At 46.6% G+C, this 25,622-nt stretch overlaps 1 protein-coding gene and 1 long non-coding RNA gene across 5 annotated transcripts in view; one reads left to right on the top strand and one right to left on the bottom strand.

Moving 5' to 3' along the window:
- Positions 1 to 23,207, bottom strand: part of TBC1D8 (TBC1 domain family member 8) — a 137,380-nt gene extending 114,173 nt beyond the window's left edge. For all 4 annotated transcript variants that reach the window (XM_047781407.1, XM_047781408.1, XM_047781409.1 and 1 more), the window contains exon 1: positions 22,928 to 23,207. In XM_047781407.1, the coding sequence (XP_047637363.1) occupies positions 22,928 to 23,054 (127 nt within the window). In that variant the 5' untranslated portion in view covers positions 23,055 to 23,207. The remainder of the gene's footprint in view (positions 1 to 22,927) is intronic.
- Positions 23,208 to 23,335: 128 nt separating this feature from the next.
- Positions 23,336 to 25,066, top strand: LOC125127809 (uncharacterized). The gene is made up of 3 exons (XR_007135066.1): positions 23,336 to 23,589; positions 23,711 to 24,311; positions 24,542 to 25,066. It is a non-coding gene; the product is annotated as an uncharacterized LOC125127809 (long non-coding RNA).
- The last annotated feature ends 556 nt before the right edge of the window (positions 25,067 to 25,622 follow it).

Below are 25,622 nucleotides of genomic sequence, written 5' to 3'. Positions count from 1 at the left end.
GCCACATGGGGGAACCCAACGGCCTGGAAAAAACTTTAGGGTACACACTCAATGAGGTGAAGTCCATGAAAACACTAGGAAAAGGGCAATACAGGACACAAAAATACTGCAGTATCATTACAGTGCTAAGAAGCAATACTTTTCTTTTAAATATGAAGCTGGGAAGAAAAAAGGCATTATAAATTACAAGCTGGCTGTCCTTTTCAGAGAAAATAAAAGCTGATAACTGTCATTAATACAGACAGACAAGGGCAACTGCCAGGTCTTGAAATGGTCAGAGCAAGAAAGCATCTTGCTGTCCAGCTCCTTGAAGACAGCTTCACTCTACTCCTGAGCAATTGAAAATGACATCCACAGCCCCATCTATCTTCTCCTCTTTTTCTTCTCTCCCACTTGGGAAGGATGCTCCCATTTTCTTGCTGGACATGGTCAGCCCTGGGGACACAGGGGCCTGAGAGTTTAGTCTTTACAAGTATTTGGAACTGTGGGCTGGAGCCAGAAATTTGGCATCCACGCCAGTAACAGGAAATTCTGGATCCCACCTGGCCCTGAAGCAGCAGATCTTGAAATGCCAGAAATTCTCAGCTCACTTCTCACACCCCGGCGGGGACCTGCCCACCACCCACAGAGAACAGACTTGAATTTGTAGAAAAGAAAAAAACTCTGCAGTCAGAAGGCCAGGCAGGGTGTGGGGGGAGGGGGTGAAATGGGTGATGGGGGCCCAAAGGTGAAAACTTCCAGTTATAAAATAAAAAGTCCTGGGGATGCGATACACAGCCTGGGGGACTGCAGTTAATAAGACGTGAAAGTCGCAAAGAGAGTTGATCTTAAAAGTTCTCATCACAAGGGAAAAAAATTGTTAACTCTGTGAGGTGACAGATGTCAACTAGACTTACTGAGGGGATCATTTCACAATCCATACAGATATGCAATCATTATTGTGGACACCTGAAACAAATATCATGTTATATGTCAATTACATCTCAAAAAAAAAAAAAAAAAAAAGACTAGGCCTAAACAGAATCCTGTGGAATTGCTGAGCCACAAGGAACCACTGAGAGGAGGGTCCAGCATCCTCACCTGACAGGTAAGGAACCTGAAACTGCCGGAAGATGGGTGGGTGACTCAGGCTCACACATCACAGTGAGTTAACTGTGTGTGTGAGCCTGGAACCATCTCCTGAGACCCGCTCCAGGCTCCTCCCACTGCCGCTGTCTCACCTCCAAAAGTCGTGGACCACTGTGGAGAACAGGACAGAGCGACTTTTAAAAACTAAAAATAGAGCCACTATATGATCCACTAACCCCACTCCTGGGCATATATCTGGAGAAAACCGTAATTCAAAAAGAGATACATGGGAGTTCCTGTCATGGCTCGGTGGTTAACGAATCCGACCAGTAACCATGAGGTTTCGGGTTCGATCACTGGCCTCACTCAGTGGATTAAGGATCCGGCGTTGCCGTGAGCTGTGGTGTAGGTCACAGATGCGGCTCAGATCTGGCGTTGCTGTGGCTGTGGTGTAGGCCGGTGGCTACAACTCCAATAAGACCCCTAGCCTGGGAACCTCAAAAAAAAAAAAAGGTCTGCTCCATATGCCACAGGAGCAGACCTACAAAAGGCAAAAAGACAAAAAAAAAACAACAAAAAAAAAAAACAAACAAAAAAAGAGATATATGCACCCTTTTGTTCACAGGACCACTATTTACAAAAGTCAAGACACAGAAGCAACCTACATCTCCATCAATAGAGGAATGGATAAAGAAGATGTCCTACATATATACAATGGAATATTAGTCCTAAAAAATAATGAAATAATGCCATTTGCAGTAACATGAATGGACTCAGAGATTATCATGCTAAGTAAAGTAAGTCAAAGACAAATATTATATGATACCACTTATAGGAGGAATTTTTTTTAAAAAAGATACAAATGAACCCATTTACAAAACAGAAAGAGATTCACAGGCATAGAAAACAAACTTAGGGTTACCAAAGGGGGAAGGGGGAGGAGGAGTAGGTCTAAATTAGGAGGTTGGGGTTAACATATACACATTACCATAAATAAAACGGACAAACAAAAGGACCTACTGTGTAGCACAGGGAAGAACTCTACTCAGAATTTTGCAATAATTTATAAGGGAAAAGAATCTGAAAAAGAATATATACATAACTAAATCACTGTGCCACACACCCAAAACCAACACAACACTGTAAATCAACTACACATCGATTTAGGAGTTTCCACTGTGGCTTGGTGGTAATGAACCCGACTAGGATCCATGAGGACCCTGGTTCAATCCCTGGCCTCGCTCAGTGGGTTAACGTTCTGGCATTGCCGTGAGCTGTAGTGTAGGTCACAGATACAGCTCAGATCTGGTGTTGCTGTTGCTGTGGCTGTGGTGTAGGCCAGCAGCTGTAGCTGTGATTCGACCCCTAGCCTGGGAACTTTCATATGCATCAGGTGCGGCCCTACAAAGACAAAAAAAGACTACACAACAATTTTTTGAACAGTTAAGGACCACTACACACCCTCACATACAACTTCTAATTATTTCACAATAACAAGCAGGAGAGGACAGACTAATATTAACAAGCCCAGAGGCTGTCAAACAGTCCTGGTACTTCAGATCGAATTTCTCTCAGTCCCATTCTTTTCCCCAACCACAATTAAGGAAATTAGATATAGATATAATTGAGGATATATTAGAACAATCCACCAAAACCAAATTAACTTTAAGTATTCTACTCCATAGCTTAGTTATAAAAAATAAAACTAGGAGTTCCTGTTGTGGCTCAGTAGTAATGAACCCAAGTAGTATCCAGAGGATGTGGGTTTGATTCCTGGCCTCACTCAGTGGGTTAAGGATCCAGTGTTGCCATGAGCTGTGGTGTAGGTCACAGACATGGCTCGGATCCCACGTTGCTGTGACTGTGGTGTAGGCCAGCCGCTGCAGCTCTGATTCAACTTCTAGCCTGGGAATTTGCATATGCCGTGGGTGCAGCATAAAATAAAATAAAAATACATGAAAACCAAAACTACATGAAATCCCAAACAAACAAACAATAAACATGAAGATGCCCTCAAGTCAAATCCAATTCTTCCTCCTCCTCTTCCCCTTCCTCCTCCTCCCCCTCCTGCAGCGGACTGCCATGCTCCTCTGAACTAGCTTCATCCTCTGCCATTCTCCCAGCAACCTCAACAGGAAGAGACGTGAGGGTCTCCAGAGCCAGGCTGAGAATGCTCAGGAAGCTGGGAGCCAAGGAAACTGAGGATGGTCTCAGCCCTGTGGCCAAGTCCACAGAGGCCAGGAGAGGCTGCGTATCACATGCAAAAATCAGGAGTCTCCTCAAAAAATTAAATATGGAATTTCCGGAGCTCCCCAGTGGCCTAGTGGTTAAAGCATTGTAAGGCTGTGGCCCAGATTCGATCCCTGGCCTGGAAATGTGCATATACCACAGACAAAGCTAAATGCTCAGCCCACAAGCATCCTGATGCCTGACTGAAATAAGATCTCCTCCAACCCCAATCACCTGCCAGGAACAAAAGGAAATCCTCCCATAGGTGATAACACCACTCAGAGCCTCAGTTGCCCACCCCAGCCGTGGTCTGTCATCCTCCATATTCAGCATCAATACATTACCAGGCCTAATAGGAAACAGACCACATGACTAAAAATCAAGAGAGAAAGAACAAAGTCTACTAGCAACAAATTCACAAAACAGCCAGATATTGGAGTGACCAGCTGCAGAGTAGATGAGATGGAAATAAGTACAAGAATGGAGATGAGGGAGTTCCCTGGTGGCCTAGTGGTTAAGGATCCAGCACTGTCACTGCTGTGGCTCAGGTTCAATCCCTGGCCTGGGAACTTCCACACATCACAGGTGCAAAGAGATAGATAAATAAGGAAGAAACTACCATATGACCTAGCAATTCCACTTCCTGGTATATACCCTGAAGAACTGAAAACAGGGACTCGTACAAATATTTGCACACTTACGTCTATACCAGCATAATTCACAGCCAAAAGGCAGAAACAGCTCAGTATCCTTCGATGGGTGAGCAGGTGAGCAAAACGTGGTCTATATGCACAATGGAATATTAATCAGCCTTAAAAGGGAAGGAAATTCTGACACAGGCTACAGTGTGGATGCCCCCGAGGACACTGTGCTCAGTGAAATAAGCCAGTCACAAAAAGACAAATACTGAATGATTTCACTTATACGAGGGACCTAGAAAAGTCAGATTCATAGAGACGGGGGGGGGGGGGGGGGGGGGGGTACCAGGGCTGAGGGAGCAGGGAGAAGGATCTGGTGTTTAATGGGGACAGATTTTCAGTCTGGGAAGAAAAGAAAAGTTCTGGAGCCACACCGCAGTGATGGTTGCACAATAATGGGAATGCACTTAATGCCACTTAAATGAACAATCAAAAATCACTGAAATGGTAAATTTTGTTGTGTTTTTTTTTTTTTTAGGGCCACATCCCCAGCGTGGAAGTTCCCAGGCTAGGAGTCCAATCAGAGCTATGGCTGCCAGCCTACGCCACAGCCACAGGAACACGGGATCCGAGCCTCGTCTGTGACCTACACCACAGCTCATGGCAACGCCGGATCCTTAACTCACTGAGCAAGGCCAGGGATCGAACCAGGGTCCTCATGGATCCTAGTCAGGTTCATTACTGCTGAACCACAATGGGGAACCAGGGTCCTCATGGATCTTAGTCAGGTTCATTACTGCTGAACCACAATGGGAACTCCAATTTTGTTGTTTTTACACAATCTCTTACTTAAACTTTTTTAAAGAAACAAAGCAAAACAAGGGCCTCAAGAGACACCAGCCCAGCCCAAGAGGAGGAGAACAGGTCTGGAGAAGCTGAACTGGGCTTGGCTGGCATCTGTCAAGACCATGTTTCAGGTCCTTTTACCTTTCTTTCTTTCTTTTTTTTTTTTTTTGGCCACATCTTCAGCATGCAGAAGTTCCCAGGCCAGTGATCGAACACAAACCACAGTAGTGACCCAAGGCACTGCAGTCACAATGGGCCGAGGGCATCTCTGCCTCAGGTCCAACGATTCTGACCTGTACTGAAGGAATGTGGGCTGGTGGTCTCCAAAATCCCAGCCCCAACATCGCCTGACAAGCAGGGGGTCCCAGCAGAGATGGGAAGACTTGTACCCACAGCTGCAGAGGTCATTTTTAAATACAGAAGTGAATGCACTTCATCTCATTCACCTACAGAAGGCTGCAGAGCTGACTCACAAAGGGGAGAAGGGTTGGGGCGCCTGGATGCACATGGAGTCACCTGTACCAACCACTTAGGGTGTGGCAAAAACATCACAAAATATTTTAATGAAGTGAGTTTAAAATGATGGCCAGGTGGACATACTTAAGGGGATTTGCATGCACACTTGAGAATTCCAGTCCTAAGTTATTACTAAAGAAAGTAAGTATTTACCAGAATGGAGTTACACATAGACAAATTACCATAGTAATTACTGGAGTAGAGTTGCTCTGGATTAATTGCTAGAGTAATGACAGGGCTGTTCTAGATTAATTACTAGAGCAGGTGATTTCTAGAGGAGAGTGGTTCTCGACTGACTGCTAGGGTGAGTCACTACTAGAGTATAGCAGTCCTAGATTACTTACTAGGGTGAGTGATTTCTAGAGAACAGTGGTTCTAGATTAATTACTAGGGCAAGTAGTTTCTAGAGTAGAGTGGTTCTAGGTTAATTACTAGGGTGAGTAATTTCTAGAGTAGAGTGGGGCAAGATTACTTACTAGGGTGTGTCACTACTAGAGTACAGTGGTTCTAGATTAATTACTAGGTGAGTGATTTCTAGGGTAGAGTGGTTCTAGGTTAATTACTAGGGTGCATCACTACTAGAGTACAGTGGTTGTAGATTACTTACTAAGGTGAGTGATTTCTAGGGTAGAGTGATTCTAGACTGATTACTAGGGCAAGTCACTACTAGAGTACACTCCACGAGGGCAGGACATTGTCACGTTCACTATCTAGAAGAGAGCTGGGCACCCAGAGGCACGGAGTAAACGCCTGTTAAATGAACTTCTTTTCCAAAAGCTTCAGTTACTGACCACAGTCAAGGCCCAGCCTAACACGGAAACCCACACACAGATTAAAAAATCCTATGTTGAAGTCACTTACAGCCTAGGGTGGTGGGGAGTCCCTACCATACCCACCACCTGTCCTGCTGCACATGGCAAATGGGACTCCAAGAAAGCCCAACTCTTCAGAAATCAGTTTACCAAAACAGTTGTTTCAATGAGACAAGCAAGGATGTACAGTTCATACTCACAACAGTTATTTTTCCTACAGAAATTTCCAAAATAAAGGGTCCCCCCCCAAGTTGTGTTTTATATTTTGTTATGCAGGCTAAAAATACCTCTATCAAAGTGGATAAGTACTTCTGGGTTGACATTTAAAAGTATGTGTTTATTTAACTTTTAGTTTGGAAACAGCTTCAAGCTTAAAGAAAAAGCTTCGGGAACTGAAGCAGGACCAACAACACCCAAATACCTTTGGCCTAGAAACAGACTGACCTACTGCTAACAGCTCACCCTGTCTGCTCTAACATGGCCCTCTTTCATGGTCTCCCTTTTTCACGTGATGTATGATGTGCTGAGATGTGACATCATAGAATAAGACGTGACAGAATAGGGGACTGTACGGTGTGATGTGATCAAACGGGATGGGATATGAAAGCATAATGGGGAGAATAACAGGTCTGGTATAATGTGATGTGATATGGTGCTGAATAGGGATATTTTCTCACCACAACAATAGCCTGGTTACCGAAATCACTCAGTATCACCCGTGCAGTACTTTTAGCTACAATTTGTATTCCAGATGTGTTACGTGACCCAACAGTGAACCCCAAGACAGTATTTTTCCTTTCCAGCAAAGGACCCACTCAAGGGTTGGGTATCACATTGATACCACATCCGTTCAGTTTCCTTTAATCCACAGCTTTTGTCTTTTTTTGTGGATGTGTGTGGTGCCCACTGCATGTGGAAATTCACAGGCCAGGGATCAAATATGGGCCCCAGCAGTAGCCCAAACTACTGCAAATGACAACACTCGATCCTTAACCCACCGTAGCAGAAGGGAACGCCAGCCTTTGTTTTTGATAACCGACATTCTGAAGAATGTTTCCTTTTTTTTTTTTGTCCCCAGCTCCTTTTTTTTTGTTTGTTTTTTGTTTTTGACAGTTTTGCTCAAAAAGGTTGTTTTTAGTTTGTAATAAAAATTTTTAGGGCTGCATCCACAGCATGTGGAAGTTACCAGGCTAGGGGTTGAATCGGAGCTTCAGCAGCTGGCCTACGCCACAGCCAGAGCAACATGGGATCCCAGCCGCATCTGTGACCTACACCACAGCTCACGGCAATGCTGGATCCTTAACCCACTGAGCAAGGCTACCTAGATATGGTGTAACCTCTTGGAGCTTCATTATTCAAAGAAGTAGAAAAAGGGATGGCTTTGGGTACACAGAAGGAAAAGTATTTTGTCCTCAGGACTTTACTGCCTAAGGGGTCTACCAGGGCAAAATCTGGGGATTTCAAGATGGGCTTGACTGGAGGATTCTTGAGCACATGTAATATTTATAAAGCTTTAGAATTAGTGCCCATTTTAAGAAGGCCAGGGATTAAACCTGCAACCTCATGGATCCTAGTCAGATTCATTTCCATTGAGCCACCATGGGAACTCCTGGTTTCTGTAGACTTTAATCCAAAGAAAGTAAATGCAATAACTATTACATGACTCTAACTTCTGGCAATTAACACAGAATGCTCAAATCTAGCCTTCCAGGCCATGCAGGAAGTTAAACAAGGAAAGAGGCTCTTAAAGCAGGACATACATCCTACCAAAGAGAACCTTCCAGTTCCTTAAGAGGCTCTCCAACCCCTCTTCTCCTCAAACCTCAGTGTTTTATTTGGATAAATGAAGACAAGCATGAGGCTGAAAGACAAAACAGCATCCGCTTGATGCCGACCTTTCCACGGCAAGCGATCTGAGCAGTGGACCCCAGCGCTGCAGCTCTAGGCGATGCCATCATCAACCTCAGCTAATGGCAATTCCTAGATTAATACACCAAAATGTAGTGCCACCTCTATGAGCCTCACGTGCCGTGGAGCTGGGTCAGGTACTTCACTTCAACTAGCAGGTGGAGGTACAAAGGATGCCCATCTCAGGTGTAACTTACCAAATCCAACCACATGCACTGGCCAACAGACGGAGGGGCCAACCTCCGTTCATCTGGACGGCCCATGACTTACAGAGCACTGGCTCTGGTGCGAGGGGCTGGAACCTCCCAGCTCCACTGAGGCCCCCACGGCGCAGGAACTCCTCGTACCAGGAGCAGATTGCTGAGAGAGGTGACCCTGCTGGCTTCAAGGGTAATTGTTACCACAAGAACTTTTTGTCCCTCATGTTGATTTTGGAACCTAGTCCCCACATTAAGAGACAGTGCATTATGTTGAGATGAGAGAGTGTCCACTTAAAACAAAAACACGGAGTTCCACTGTGGCGCAGCAGAAGCGAATCCGACTAGGAACCATGAGGTTTCAGGTTCGATCCCCGGCCTCAATCAGTGGGTTAGAGATCCGGCATTGCCATGAGCTGTGGTGTAGGTCGAAGACACGGCTCAGGTCCCGAGTTGCTGTGGCTGTGGTGTAGGCCAGCAGCTACAACTCCAATTGGACCCCTGGCCTGGGAACCTCCATATTCCACGGGTATGGCCCTAAAATGACAAAAGACAAAAAAAACCAAAAACCCACAGGCATACATATGTATACACACACATGCACACACGCATGAGTTTTGGAACATCGCCTTTACCCCAGTCTAGTCTCTCCAGCCAAACAAATCCTTGCTGTAATTGAATCTTAACAGATACAAGATCATGGGCTAGGAGTTCCTGTCGGGCTCAATGGTTAATGAACCCGACTAGTATCCACATGGATGCGGGTTCAATCCCTGGCCTTGCTCAATGGGTTAGGATCTGGCTTTGCTGTGAGCTATGGTGTAGGTCACAGACTTGGCTCAGATCCCGCATTGCTATGGCTCTGGCGTAGGCCAGCAGCAACAGCTCTGATTTGACCCCTAGCCTGGGAACATCCATATGCTGCGGGAGCGGCCCCAGAAAAGGCAAAAAGACAAAAAAAAAAAAAAACAAGTGACTAGATATAACTCCCAGTGCTAGACAGCAGGATCTCATTGCTTATCCATATTTTACATTTATTTTAAATTATAAAAGCAAAACAGTAGCATAACAGAAATTCTTTGGCTCTCTATGATCCTGTGGTAGATGAAACACCTTGTATCTATTTGAGGTGAGCTATCCTTTTCTGCCTTTTTAAAAAAAAAAAAAAAAAAAGGTGTTTCTGTCACACAAATACTGCTTCTGGAAGGAGAAACTCCCAAAGATCCTTTCAAACCTTCAACTCAAGGCCCATCCCATTTTAAGAATGCTACCACATTTCCTCATTAAAACATCCCTAGGTCCTGGAGTTCCCATCATGGCTCAGTGGTTAACAAATCTGACTAATATCCATGAGGACTCAGGTTCGATCCCTGGCCTCGCTCAGTGGGTTAAGGATCCAGAGTTGCCGTGAGCTGTGGTTGTAGGTCGCAGACATGGCTCAGGTTCCACGTTGCTATGGCTGTGGTATAGGCCAGCGGCTACAGCTCTGATTCCACCCCTAGCCTGGGAACCTCCATATGCCGAGGGTGCAACTCTAAAAAGCCAAAAAAAAAACCCTCCATCCCAAATACTGGGGCCACAATTCAGAACCCTGCTGAATGGACTCCATCATTCAGGATAACCAAACTTCCTGCTGAACCTTCGTAATACCCTGAAATAGCTAATCTGTATTTTCCTTCTAGAAATAAATTTTACTTTTTGAATCCTGTTAACACGATTTACAACAACAGACTACTTAGCTTTATGAAGGTGAGAAATAAAGCCTGATCAAAACACTTAGTGACACCAGATCCGATTCCCACCAGCACTTATTGGACAGAAAGGTACAAGATTTGTGACTCCAAACACCCAGCGGGTAACTTTAGCCCATGTACGAGTTGCCAAGGTCTCAAAGAATTTGTTTGACCAGGTGACGTAAACACTGTCCAGTGCTAAGCCAACACTGTTGGGTTCCATTTAAATTAGCTCATTCTTTTGGTGGTCAGTTACGGACTCTTTGAGGTAAAATTTTTTCAGTCCTGAGTATTTAACCTCATTTCCAAAACAAAATTCCTGGAGCACCACCCTGGCCTAGTGGTTCAGGACTCAGCATTATCACTGCTGTGGCCTGGGTTCCATCCCTGGCCCGGGGAACTTCCATGTGCCATGAGCACAAAACAAAAAAAAACAACAAAAAAAAAAACAAAAAAACAAAAACAAAAACAAAAAACAAAACCCAAACAGGAGTTCCCGCTGTGACTCAGTGATAACAAACCTAACTAGCATCCATGACGACACAGGTTTGATCCCTAGTCTTGCTCAGTGGGTTAAGGAGCCAGTGTTGCCATGAGCTGTGGTGCAGGTCGCAGATGATGCTCAGATCTGGCATTGCTGTGGCTGTGGCGTAAACCAGTAGCTCCAGCTCTGATTGACCCCTAGTGTGGGAACATATGCTGCAGGTGCAACAAAAACCACAAAACTCCTTGGGAAATGTTCCTGAGGTCTTCCTCCCTTCCCAGATACCTCACTTTTACTTCTTTGGCCTTTTCAAACCCTACTCACTGCTCATCTCAAGGCCCCCCACCCCAAGCCCACAATACCTAAAGCTCTATCACTTAGCAGACACTCTCCTGACAAATAGTAAATCTGTAACCAACAACAAAAACCAACCAAACTCCACTTCGACGAAGCTGCCCTCACCTGCTGTCCCCACCCATCGCCAGTCCCCTCCTACACCCGACCTGCTCCCGCTGTGGTTGCAGATGTTGTACAAGCTTGTCCCACCCGCTGCTGCAGATCTTCTCCCTCTTCTCTCTCCTTCCTACATGCAACCTTCTCTTGACTTCTGGAAAAATCCACCCTGCTGATGGCCTTCTGCCCTCCAGCCACCCCTGAGTCCACTCTGTGGTCTCCTTCTCTTACAAGCCTTCCTGGACATCTCACTCGACCTTAACTCATCCAAAGAAGCCCCTCAGAGGAGTTCCCGTTGTGGCGCAGTGGTTAACGAATCCGACTAGGAACCATGAGGTTGTGGGTTCGGTCCCTGCCCTTGCTCAGTGGGTTAACGATCCGGCGTTGCCGTGAGCTATAGTGTAGGTTGCAGACGCGGCTCGGATCCCGCGTTGCTGTGGCTCTGGCGTAGGCCGGTGGCTGCAGCTCCGATTCAACCACTAGCCTGGGAACCTCCATATGCCGCGGAAGCAGCCCAAGAAATAGCAAAAACAACAACAACAAAAAAAAAGAGGCCCCTCAGAGGTCAAAGGGCTTTTGCACAATTTGCTCCCTCGGCTTGGAAGGCTTTCTCCTGCTTTGCAGCAAGCTAACACCATCCTCCTCCCCCTGCGGCTCTCAGCGGAGATCACAGGTCCTCAGAGAAAAGCCCCCGACACCCCAAACTATATTAGCTTCCCTGTCATTTCTTCTCACCCACCCTACCCCTGCACCTATCACCACTGATAATTCCACATTTTGTGAATTCTGCATGAATCCTGCATGAGCCCCTCACCCCCTCAACCGTACCTTTCATTACAACACAGGGCCTGGCACTGCTGGATGCTATGTTCATCTGACTTTTTCTTCTTCTTTAAACACAAATAATAAGTGGATTTTGCCAACATATCTGTAAACTATAACCATTCCAAGTATAAACACTTCCCCAAAGCAAAAACTGTTTTTTTTTTTTTCTTTTTAGGGCTGCTCTGCAGCATATGGAAGTTCCTGAGCTAGGGGCTAAACTGGAAGTGCAGCTACCAGCCCACAGCCACAGCTATGGTAGATCTGAGCTACATCTGTGACCTAGACCACAGCTCACGGCAATGCCAGATCCTTAACCCACTGGGCGGGGCCAGAGATCATACCCAAATCCTTGTGGAAACTAGTCAGGTTCTTAACCCACTGAACCACAACAGGAACTTCCAAAAACTGGATTTGTTATTGTAATTGTTATCACTGTTCTGTAGGTTAAGAAACTGAGACCCCAAAAGGAACTAGTTCCAACTATAGTAGTGTACCTCTGAGTCTAGGGAGGAGACAAAAATTATACATGCATAGGGAGTTCTCTTTGGCCCAGTGGATTAAGGATCCCACACTGTCACTGATGTGGTGTGGGTTTAATCCCTGGCCTGGGGAACTTCTACATGTCTCAGGTATGCCCCCTGCCAAAAAAATACATGTATAACTCTAAACTGATTTCTGCTCTAAAGGAAAAAAAAAATTCAGAATAGATATATTTTAATTTCAAATACAAATACCTGGCTAGATTAGATGCATTTCTGAAAATAGTTTTTAAGGCCTGGTGAAACTGACATACCCCACACATTTCAGACCCTCTAAAGGCTAAATATAGTTTACTGAGAGGAGGAATATCTGAGGCATCTGCGGTCCAGGGACTGTGGTCCACGAGGCAATAACAGAACATTTCAGTGCCTCTCCTGAGCGTTACCTATACCATCTCCGATACCCATGTGATCCCCATCACCCACGCGATCCTCGTAACCCAAGAGCGCCCCCTTTACTCAGGCAATCGCAGTCACCCACGTGGCCCCATTAACTCCACAAAATGCCAAGCTCTCCCCCATTTTAGATTCTCTATTGTATCAAGTGCACGCGTGCAAGGAAAGAAGCAAGCAATTCCACCAGGCTCCTGAGAAAACCCAACAGCCCCTCACTCCTCCCTGCTCTTATTCCGAAGTCCCGGAGGGAAACCGCTCCCAGCTCTCAACCGGTTCTTTTCCCGCCTAGCTCCACTTCTCCAAGGAACACGCCAGTGCAACCACATTCCCGAGCAGGCATCATCCTGCAACTTGCAGAAGCGGAGGCTGTGATCCCTGTCCACTCACCACCACCGCCTGCTACTCACACCTCACTTAGACAACAGCCTGGGTTAGATCACCAGTTAATATTTACATTATTGTAAGGACAATGCAAATATTACTGTGAGCTGAGCTTTGTAGTAAAAGGATGAAACCTTTCCTAACCACGCAGTTTTTAATTTTCCCTGGGGTTGAGAGCCGCCCTGGAATTCTTAGCTTGATCAAGAACTCACCCACAAACTCTGCCCTGGCATGTGGACCTCCCTTCAATGTGTGCAGATGTATCCGTGCTCCATCAGTTTCTCCTCTCTGAGGAGTTGTCCTGGAGCCTCTGCCCTGCTCCCATCCAGACTGAGCACCAGATTCTCAGCTCAGGATCACCCTTCACCATCATCCTGGAGATTCCCTTCTGAAGATTTCTTCTTATACACGTAACAACAAGCACAAACTACTAGGGGGAAAGAATGGTACATTTGACTACATGAAAATTAAGAATGTTGGTTCCTCAGAAGACCTATAACAAGAATAAAAAGCCCTGGCATGGAGAGATTTTTTCAAGACATAGAACTGAAAAAATACAGAACACACACAGCTCCTAAATAAGAAAAAGACATTTTACTCAAAAGGCAAAACAAATCCTTAATAAACACATAAAAAGATTCTTATCCCTATGAGGGAAATAACATCTCAGGGGTTCTCAGACACTATTTTTGGTCATCTTTTTTGGCTGTCCTGAGACATATAGAGTTCCCAGGTTAGGGAACAGATCTGAGCCACAGTTGCGACCTCCACTGCAGCTGCGGCAATGCCAGACCCTTTAACCCACTGTGCCAAGCTGGAGATCTAACCTGCATCCTGGTGCTACAGAGATGCTGCTGATTCTGTAGCACTACAGAGAGAACTCCTCCAATACAATTTTAATACCTACCAAATTGGCAAAAAGAAACATCTCTGACAATGATCATAGCAGCACTATTTGTAACAGCAAAACAACAACTAGGAGTTCTCTTGTGGTGCAGCAGGTTAAGGATCTGGCATTGTCACTGCAGTGGCCCTGCATCACGTGTTGCTGCTATGGTGTGGGTTTAATCCCTGGCAAAGGATCTTTCACATGCCCCAGGGCACAGCCAAAAATAAAAACAATAACAACAATAACTAGAAACTCAAATATCAATTGACAAGAGAATGAATGAATAAATAAATCAAAAATGGTATATTCATTTCTTTTTTTTTTCCTTTTTTCTTTTTAGGGCCATACCTGCGACATATGGAAGTTCCCAGACTAGGAGTCAAATTGGAGCTGCAGCTGCTGGCGTACACCACAGCAACTCGGGATCCCAGCCGTATATATGACCCACACTACAGCTCAGGGCAACGCCAGGTCCTTAACCCACTGAGTGAGGCCAGGGATTGAACCCCCATCCTCTGGATACTCATCAGGTTCTTAACCTGATAAGCCACAACAGGAACTCAGGTATAGTCATTCAATGGATCACTACCCATCAATGAAAATGAATGAACGTGGCTACAGACATCAGCACGTTTCAATGTCAGAGAAACATAAACATGACTGGGGGCAGGGTGGAAAGACAAGCTTCAGAGAAATACATAAAGTATGATTCCCCTTGTAAAGAGTTAAAAAAAATTACAAAACTAAACAATGTATTGATTAGGGATACATATAAATATGTCAAAACTATAAATAAAAGCAAAGAGGTATTAACATGTAATTCAGGATAGTCATGTCCACAAGGGATGGAGGGGGATATAATCAGGAAAACACGAGGAATCCCTCAAGCCCTGGAAATAGTCTATTTTCCAGTAACAGCTGTGAGTTTTGTATTAGACTTTACATTTGCCTTATATATTCTGATGCACACAAAAGAGTTCACATTTTAAAACTTCAGGCAGGAGTTCCCGTCATGGCACAGCGGAAACGAATCTGACTAGGATGAGGTTGCAGGTTTGACCACTGGCCTTGCTCAGTGGGTTACAGATCCGGCATTGCCGTGAGCTGTGGTGTAGGTCGCAGGCATGACTCGGATATGGCATGGCCGTGACTGTGGTGTAGGCCAGCAGCTGCAGCTCCAATTTGACCCCTAGCCTGGGAACTTCCACATACCACAGGTGTGGCCCTAAAAAGACAAAAAAAAAAAAAAAGGAAAAATGAAACTTTGGGCAAACAACCATCCTATTACAAATGAATGTCCAAAAGAAAAAAGAATGGATATATGTATATGTATGACTGATTCACTGTGCTGAAACTAATTTCACACCTGAAACTAATACACTGTAAATCAACTCTACTCCAATAAAATTAAATTTAAAAAATTTATATGTATACAGATACATATGAATATATGTTCATATATGAATGTCCATTCTCTGCTAATAGCTATTTATTCAGAATAAAACCAATCACAAAACACTGTACCCTTTCCTAAGGCACAGTATCTTACTGGGGGCTGTTTATTTTGTTTTTTTCTTTTCCCTTTTTCAAAGTTAAAAAAAGGAAGCAGAAAAATAATAAAATCTGGTGGTTACAACACACCCAGCAACTGTTCAAGAATATTAATGACTCAGCTCCCTGGAGCTATGTTAGCTGGCTGGTAATACGCTGGGAAAACCATTCTGGGTCCGTACAGTATCATTTACATAAAGCTTATGGAAAGGCAATTCTAACAGCCGGGCAGGCACAACTGACAAACTACCACTAATCCTTACAAGCGCACAGGGCAGGTGTGAGAAATAGCACTAACAACCCTTGGTATTATGTATTCCTGTTTTCTGCATAATTTCCATAATACAAATAATACATAACAATACATAATGCATAATAATACATGACACATAATTTTTAACACAAGAACATTTCTCAACCTCAAAGGCTCACATCTGTGGATTCGATGTGGGCATCTGTGTATTCACTAAATACATATCGAGAGTGCCCCATTTTGAAGTTCTCTTGTGGCACAGCGGGTTAAGGATCCAGTGTTGTCCCTGCAGTAGCTGGGGTCACTTCTGTGACACAGGTTCAATCCCTGGCCGGGGAATTTCCATGTCGCCGGTGCCGTCAAAAAAAAAAAAAAAAAAAGACTGCTTCATTTTTAGTTTTTTACTTTTTTAAGGAAACTCCATACTGTTCTCCATAGTGGATGCACCAATTTACATTCCCCCAGTAGTGCAGGAGGGTTCCTTTCTCCCCACACTCTCTCTAGCATTTATTATTTGTAAACTTTTTAGGGATGGCCATTCTGACCAGTGGGAGGGAAAAAGAGCTAAAAACAGTTACCATATGATTCAGCATTCCCACTTCTGGGCATATATCTGGAGAAAACTCTAATTCAAAAATATGAATGCACCTCAATGTTCATTGCAGCACTATTTGCAATAGCCAAGACATGGAAGCAACTTAAATGTCCATCAACAGATGAATTCATAAAAAGAAGATGTGGTACACACACACACACACACACACAGGAATATTACTCAGACAAAAAGAAGGACAATGCCATTTGCAGCAACACGGATGAACTTAGGGATTATCATACTAAGTGAAGTAAACCACACAGAGAAAGACAAATATCACAGGATACTGCTTATATGTGGAATCTTAAAAAATGATACAAATGAACTTATTTATAAAACAGAGACTCACAGACATAAACAACAAATTTATGTTCACCAAAGGGGAAAGGCAGGGTGGATGGATAAATTAGGAGTCTGGGATTTGCAGATACAAACTACTATATACAAAATAGATAATCAACAAGGACCTACTGTATAACACAGCGAATTATACTCAATATCTTATAATATCTTAAGGGGAAAGAATCTGAAAAATAATATATACATTATATTATATTATATTTATATTATATATTATATTAATCTATAATATACAATATATTACATATACAAATATATATAATTTATATTATATATATAACTGAATCACTGTGGTTTACACCTGAAACATGACATTGAAAATCAACAATACTTCAATTTTTTAAAAACGTGTTCCAGTGACAGAAATGGTTCCAGTTGTTGCAAGACACCCAGACGTAAGACCTCCCTTCTGGGGCTCAAGGTCTGGTTTGCTCCAAACAGATAAAGCCATAAGGAGCCACATCATGACAAACAGCGGTCAGTGTTACAAAGGAAAAGTGGAGGGTGGGACAAGACCATGAGGGATGAGGTCCATCCACGGGCAGAGGGGCTCAGGCCGAGAAGAATCAGCAGGGCAGAGGGGTTGGGGAGAGCACCGTGGGCAGAGGAGACAGCCCTGTGGAGGCTCTGGGAGAGAAGAGTGATTGACATGCTGGAGGGTGGGCTGGTCTTTGCTGGTGGCGGAGGACAAGCCTTAGAGGAGGCACCCAGGTAGCTCATGCAACACCCAAGGAACCGTTAAATTATCTGCATTGCTGCTTTTTATAATACAATTGATTAAAGTGTCACAAAAGAGAGAGTGGGAAAAAAAATCTGTGCTGGAAATATGATAAGAGTTACCACTTTCATTTTAAAGAAATCCCTCCTTGATCCAATGCTGCCAGAATGTGGAGTCAAGATCATAAAATCCTATCCCATCACAGCTGGTAAATGAATTCTTTAACCACTCCAAGCCTCTCAATCATTGTCAGCTCTTCCTAAAGAACCCCAATCAGCTGAAATAGCCGCTGCTACCCAGCCACCCGCCCATTTGTACCTCATATTATTTCCTGGAGTGACACAGCCCCAGTGCCTTGTTTGATTATCTAATTACAATTGCATGGCCCTTATTAAGTCCTCATTAAATGCAACTGCTGGAAACCCCAGGCTTTTGTTAATGGCTAATCAGCCCTTAGAGATATACCAGTTAATTTACTTATATAAACCTTCTGATTTATGCTCCTGAAATCAAAGTACTTCCTTTGTGATTTCTTCCTTCGTGTGCTTTTGGAAAACAAGACCAAAGCATGTAAGGGGTCCAGAGTCAGTATCTGAGAAGCCTGCACAATGTAACTTCAGCCACCTGAGCAAGACTCCAGCCACTGTCATACAGACTAGCCAAGAAGGCCACACCAGGGCTGGACCTCACCATTCCAGCCAGTCAACAGGGTCATTCTGAGCAAGCCTTGGGACCCCTACAAGGATCCCTGGGTGAACCCCCCCCCCATCATGGGACACTGTTCCAGAGACAGGAAACAACCCACCCTGGGCACAGGCAACCATTCAACTCCATTCCCTTTATTTACTAGGATTTAATGTGGTCAAAGACCACCACCCCCCCCCCCCGCGACCACCCGTCCCCAAATTCTGCTGGTACAAACTGTGTTGTATTTAACTATTTAATATACTAATTACACTTATTAAACTCTGCATTAATAGATAAATGTTTCTTACACCCTTACAAGAATGCAAACTTCTTTAAAACACTTCTAAGAAGCCCTCTTGTTCTTCAATTTTTTAAATGTGACTTTGCTTTTCTTTTTTCAAACCTACTAGGTGACAAGGACAACTAAGTCCTCGATGCATACTGTTTATTTTCATGCTAAGCTTTCTTAATAATCGAAGCCTAGTGCATTGCTGATGGGAATGTAAGCTGGGGATAACTTAGGTGAAAAACAGTTTCTAATCCTCTTCAAGTAAGTTTCTGCACCAGGCTTAAGGCAAAGTTATAACAAAGGCTCAAAGAAACCAATAAATTAGCCCAGATTCATAACCAACAGACTGATCTTGACGCCAGAGCCCTTATTTCCCCCCTCCCATCCATACTTCCTCCCTTGACCTTGTTGGGAAATCTGTTTGCCCAGAGCTGCTACAAAGGCAGTGGCAAGAACAGGGGCTGAAGGGAACCCCTCCAAAAGGCAGAAAACATCAATATTTGATGCAAAGTACAGCTTTTAGACAGCCAGCCTCTTAGGGGAAAGAACGGTCTGATTATACGGGAAGGCGTGTAATAAACACACTGAAAAATAAATAAAATCCTTCAGGGGGGCACACCTGGATGGTGACAGTCAGTATTTACTTTGTTTTAGGTGCTTTGGAGAACCCCAGGGATGGGGAAGTGATGTTGCCTCCCAAAGACTAACTTCTACCCCGTTCTCCCAGAGCTGACTCAGCTTTTGTAAGAAATATTCCCACGGGCTAGAGACGTATCCCAGAGAACACTGGATAGCTTGACCTCCCTCCCAGGGCAGCAAAGTCGCTCTGTCAGGGGAGCTTTGGAAACATCTTGCAATACTGTGTTCAGCCATGCCATGTTCTAACTGGAGGAGGAGGAGGTCACTGTCTTCCACTGTGGCCCAACCCCAGCCCAGGAGCTCCTTCTCTAGGCGGGTCCCTGGGGCTGCTAACAGAAGCCACCTCAGAGGCTGGAGCCATGCTCCTTTCCCCTCAAGGGAGGAGGCTACAAAAATAGAAGGAGGAGGTCTCTGATGCCTGCCCATGCCATCCAGCTTTCCAGAGTGGTCAGCCTGCAGGTACACAGCAAGCCAAGGAGAGAGGGGGCATGTCCCTGTTGCACGTGACCAGCGCAGCCTCAGACTGAAAGCTGGGCCACCTTACCCACCCAACTTTTTTTTTTTGTCTTTTTGTCTTTTCTAGGGCCGCTCCCGCGGCATATGGAGGTTCCCAGTCTAGGAGTCCAATTGGAGCTGTAGCCGCCAGCCTACACCAGAGCCACAGCAACGCCAGATCCAAGCCGTGTCTTCGAACTACACCACAGCTCACGGCAACGCTGGATCCTTAACCCACTGAGCGAGGCCAGGGATCAAACCCGCAACCTCACAGTTCCTAGCTGGATTCGTTAACCACTATGCCACGACGGGAACTCCTGCCACCCAACTTTTAAGAAAAACGTGGGATCCATCCCTCATGCAGGTACTTATCCATCTATTCATCCCATGAATGTTTAAAGAGCACAGACCCTGTGCTAGGCACCAGCACAGGGTAAATTACCTGTGCTCAGAGAACGGACAATTTAGGAAGGGAAACAATGAACAAAGTAAAAAAAGTATTTGCATATTACAAAAGGAGAAACGGCTATGGAGAAAATAAAACTGGAGATGTGTATAAGGAATGTGTGTGAGAATGTGTGTGTGTGTGTAAGTAGGAGAACGAATTGCAATCCTCAAGGAAACAAAACCTTATATTTCTGAAGGTGGACAAGTTTTAAACAGGTAAGATTACTTTAAACGCCAATGGAGGCCTCTCATGTTAAAGACTCTTTTACTTAATATCAAACTCAGCCTCACCATAAAAGACACTTCCTTTTATCGCATTCTCTCCCACCCTCTTAAACCATCTCTCCTGATTCTTTCCAAAGAAAAGCCTAACATTGGTCAGAATGTGCACCCATTAATTACATAAACTCAGTCTAAGCTTTAAACTTTGAAATACATTGTTAAAAAATCGGCCTATTTAGAATTCTACATCTTCTGAAAACTGTCCCCAACATGGGGCTGGCCTCTGTGTCACATCAGTTTTGATTTTACAACATCTGTAACGGCTGGGGTACGACCAGCCCATCAGTGGATGTGGTAACGGGGTTGCCTAATCCACGCAGCCACGCCATTGGTTCCCCAGCTAAAAGTCCAAAGGTGGAGTGTCCAGCTGCCAAGGGGATGTCATCCTTTCACCATCATCAGAGGTTCTGAGTACCCAGGAAATAAAGCAAAGTGTCGGGTAATTTTTGTGGGACATTTTCCTCCATTTGGGGACTGTCTTATTGCCTTTAAGAATAAGAAAACTGGGGAGTTCCCATTGTGGCTCCAACTACTATCCATGAGGATTCGGGTTCGATCCTTGGCCTTGCTCAGTGGGTTGAGGATCCAACGTTGTCATGAGCTGTGGTGCAGGTCACTGACACAGCTTGGATCCGGCATCACTGTGGTGTAGGCTAGCAGCTGCAGCTCCGATTTGACCCCTAGCCTGGGAACTTCCATATGCTGCAAGTGCAGCTGTAAAAAGCAAAAAAAAAAAAAAAAAAGAATAAGGATAAGAAAGGTGGGAGTTCCCACTGTGGCGTAATGTTATCTGTGTGGTTTCTCTGGAGCATGGAGATGCAGGTTCAATCCCCTGCCCACCACAGTTTCGGATCTGATCCCTGGCCTCCAGGGACTCCGTATGCCTCAGGGCAGCCAAGAAAGAAAAGAAAACTTCATATTCGCTTCAAACACAAAGTAAACCCAAGGAAGGCCAAGGGCCCAGGCCAGATGACAGCACAGCCCTGCTTGATTTTGGAATGCAGCAGGAGGGGGAACATCATTCTGAGTTCATCTCAGACACACTGTACCACAAAGCACTGAACCTCCATCAGGCATCAAATCCGGGGCTCTGCCCTCCGTGTCTGGATCCCTCTTCCCGCTGAATGAGTAACCAGATCTCTTCCCCAAACACAGGAGCAGACACAGGAGCTTTCCACCCACAGTGTACAGTGAACTAAGTCAATGGATGTTTGCTGGGCAAAGGTTCCTTACATTTTCTATTTCACAAATCTTCAAGGCCCATCCTCACCCTCTACTAAAGGAGACCATTCAGAAACCAGGTACTGAATGCACCAAAGATTAAGATACAAAGTCTCAAAAGACTGGAGGGGCAAACCCTTCCTCTGACCTCTTCACCTCTGACAGGCCCCACAGGGCTCCCCCAACCTCCATGTTCCAAGAGCCTGGGCACTAAAATGTCACTGTGTGGTTCAGGGGCACCAAGGTCATAGGACCTCCTGCCTCCTACACTAACTCCCCCACTCAGAGCCTAAAATAGCTCTCTGCCGCACACCTGTCCCCACTGATAACCACCATCACAGGTCACCCCACTACCCTTTCCATCCAGAAATCCTGCCAACTCTTGCCTGAATCCTTGAGGCTCTGTGACATCTGCCCTCCTTAAAGTCTATAGTGCGGGATGGGAAATTCCCCTGGCACTTGGTTCTGTCCTTTCAGGACTTATTTATTAACCACATTTCCCGGTAGGAGGGCCGGCGGCAGAATAAGGAGAGAGCAGTCACCAACCCCAGCTCGGCCCCTTGACCACTCTCTCCCTAGCCTTGGTCTCCTCCTGACAGAAGGAGGCACGTGGTGGGAAGATCTAAGATCCGTTTTATTTCAGATTCCAAAATTTGAAAAGTCCACACAGGTTCCCAAGATACTACTGGAAAAAGCTAATATTCCTCTACTGACCTGTTTAAACAGGTGTCCCTGCTAACACAAGCTGTCCAAACCCTTGATTTTCAAAGAGTTTTGGACCAAAACTTATAGGGAGTGGCGAGGAAATGCTGTTTTCCATAAATTTTACGAGCCTGAATTTTTTTTTTTTTTTTTTCCTCCTATCCTTTCTCCTAGGAAGAAAGGAAAGAGATGAGGGTAGGGCGGGGACAGGGAACTGACCTGCCGAGTTTTGCTAAGTTCAGGAGCTCGGGATTCGCACCACTTAGGTTTCTCCTCTGGGCGTGAGAGGGTTCCCGGAGCCAGGGCCTCTCGAGCTGCGCCCCGCCGTGGGCTGGCCGTGTCCCCAGAGGCGACACCACCTGGAGCCTCGGGCACGTCCAGATGGCCAGGGCGGGCCGGACCCGCTGTCACCTGGCCCGGCCCCGCGGCCCCGCTCCCCCCGGGGCGGCCCTCGCTACAGCCGGCGTCTCTCCTCGGATTCCAGAGCCAAGCCTGGCCTACGGGCGGTCACCGGGCCAGGCAGCGGAGGCACCTGCCTCGCCCGGGAAAATGCACGAGCCCGCAAGTCCCTTCTGCCACCACCCCGACCGGGACTTGCTGGAGAAATGCAGGAGAAAGGAAAACAAGCCCGAGGTAGGGCTGGGCCGGCCCGGCGTCTCCGACGAAACCCCCACCTGCGCTGCAGCCCCGGGCTGGGGCCGTGGGCCCAGCAGGGAGCGAGGTCCGGGCCCGGCCGCTGCGCCTGCCTGCCCGCCAGCTTCGCGCGCCCCTTACCCGTGAGCCGGCCGCTCCCCTCGCCATGCCCGCGGCGCCGCTGGAGGATGAAGTAGCAGCTGCTCTTCTGAGTCACCCAGAGCTTCAGGGCGTTCTTCAGCAGCACCTCCTCGGGCTTGAGCCACATCGCAGCGGTCCGGCCGCGCCCGCGGGCCCCGGCTCACATCGCCCCGGTCGCCGGGCCGAGCCCGATCGGGAGGAGTCGGCAAGGCGAGAGTGCGACCAACCGGCGCCCGGCGCTCGGGAGTCCCGGGAGCGCTGTAGGCGCAGCTCGCCCCTCGCAGCCCGCGCAGCCCGCGCGTCGGTCCCGCCCCTGGCCCGCCCGGGCCCGGCCCACGGAACCGCCCACCGGGCGCCGGGCCACGCCCACCAGTCGCCCAGCGTCCACCCCGCCGGCTCCGGTGGCGCCTCCCGGTTTCCGAATCCCGGCGGCTCCCGCGCAGTTCCGGAGTTGAGGGAGGAAGTCCAGTCCCGGCGGCCAGGCTCTCCGCCTCTCTCGCTGAGGGCGCCAAGGCCCCTCTCCCCTCCTCCGTCCCTGCGAGGTCACAGCCCGGAGAGCAGGAGGAGGAGGTGATGGGGAAAAAGACATCTTGTCGCAGCTCCAGGTTTCCAGCCTAGGGAGTTTATCTTTGGGGGGACAGAATGCGTGCCAGGAAACCGAGGTGTGTGTGGAATAACACAGCATTTAAAATAACAAGAAATATTTTTACAAATAATCGACAGATAGCATTCAAAACTAAAAACAATTATTTGCCCTTTTTTTTTCCTTTTTTTTTTTTTAAGTGCTGAGCATACGTTTTCTTTGCTCCCACGAGGGATCCCACGAAGCTGCCGAAGAGGCAGCGATGTTGTGGGACCCTGAGGCGAGTGTCAGACCAAACTCAGCACTAGACGTGGACACCCATCCTGCACACAGAAGATGCTGATTTTAGGGCCCCTCCTGAGGATCCCCTACCCAGGAATGAAACCAGTCACATTGGTTCCCAGAGACGTGAAAAGCTGGGAAGTATGGAGGAGATGATAGTAAAAACTATAGGGATTGTGGAGGCAGAGTTTCAAAAATGAGTATTTCTTCAAAGTGTGGTGGACCTGACTTGGCCGCTGGCCTTGAACGGGCTGGGGAGCTCCATGAGCAGTCTCCTCAATTAAATCCAACATCCTAGGAAGAGAAAAAAAGAAACTCCATCCACCTGCTGGTCGGGTTTCAACAAAAGGACCCCGGACAAAACATGACTATTAATTGGGACAAAACTGAAAAGTGGAAGCAAAGTAAAGCTCCCATTAGCCTCCCAGGAACTGAGCAGCAGCTCTTCAATGGAAGCCAAGGAACTTGTTTGCAGACAATCAGAGGGATCAGCTCAGAAACCCAGCCCTGACCTGACAGGTAAGAAGCCAGGTAAGATCCTGTGCCCAGGAAGAACAGGACAGCCCACCCAGGGGGCAGAGGCATGTGTGGTCCAGAGCTACAGCCTTGAGGCACAACTGAGAAAGGAAGTCAGCTGTTCTCAGGGAGATGTGGGTGCCCCGAGGGGTACAGAGAGTGGGCAGGGGTGGCTGAAAAATATTCCTTCCAGAAATGGTTGCTGGAAACTGCCCCTCCCCCACTCTCTGCAGGCCCTGGAATTGCCGAGAGAAGGGGACCGAACATGGGCCCTGCCCTGAAGGACTCACAAGTAAGAGACCAGGCCCAAAGTGTCATGGGAGTCATGCTGGGGACAGCAGGATGCACAGAATGAAGGCACAATTCCCTCGCACAGGGGATTGACAAAGCCCCACAGGGCAGCTGTGGTTTGACTGGGGCTGGGAAAACAAATGTGTTTGCCACAGGGTCAAGTGGGAACGGCAGGTCAGGTCCGGTGAGCAGATCAACCCATATGCCTTGAGGGCACACCTCTGGAGAAAGACTGTCCTAGATCAAACCCCGTTCCTGCCACTGGTTCACTGCATAACCTTGACCTCGGGCAAGACAGGTGTCTCAGGGAGCCCCAGTCCAGTCGGCTATAAAATCGGGATCATCATGGCAGCTCCTTTATAGGTGCTCTCCAGCCTGTAAGATATTCAAGTCCTTAGAACACACGCAAGCACTCAATAAATGTCAGCTCTTATAACTAAATGTACACAAGTTCTTGGAAGTGAAACAGTCCCCATGCACACTCACCCATATTTTAAACATCATTAAGCTCTGACCATCCGCCAAATAGTAAACATAGACTGTATGGTATTAAATTAGGGCAAGCGATTTATGAAAGCAGCTGGGAGGGCCTGGGAAGGATCCTTTGGGGTACTGTGCCCTGTCAGCTCTATCTTCCCACCCCTGAGGTGCCTCCGAGGCCTCCTGTGAACCAAGTCATGTAAAAGCCAGAGGCAAGCAAGAGAGCCCAGGGGATGCCTTTGCCAGAGATCGGGCTCCTGGGCACAGAGCAAGGTGGAGAAGGTTGGAGAAGGGCCCTGGAAGGGCCACTGGAGAATATCCAGCACAGATGGTAGCAGCGTCCCCCGTCACTCATCTCTGGGTGCTCATGGTTGGTGTTAGCGGTTGAATTAAGTCCCCTACAGTCATATGTTAAAGTCCTGACCCCTAATACCTCAGAATGTGACCTTATTTGGAAAAAGGGATGTTGCAGATATAATGAAGTTACGATGAGGTCTTCATTGTGGGCCCTAATCCAGTATGACTGGTGTCCTTATAAAATGG

This window comes from Phacochoerus africanus, chromosome 5 (genome assembly GCF_016906955.1).
Source record: "Phacochoerus africanus isolate WHEZ1 chromosome 5, ROS_Pafr_v1, whole genome shotgun sequence".
NCBI lineage: Eukaryota > Metazoa > Chordata > Mammalia > Artiodactyla > Suidae > Phacochoerus > Phacochoerus africanus.
Note: the sequence above shows the minus strand (reverse complement) of the source record. Positions and strands in the feature narration are given on the sequence as shown.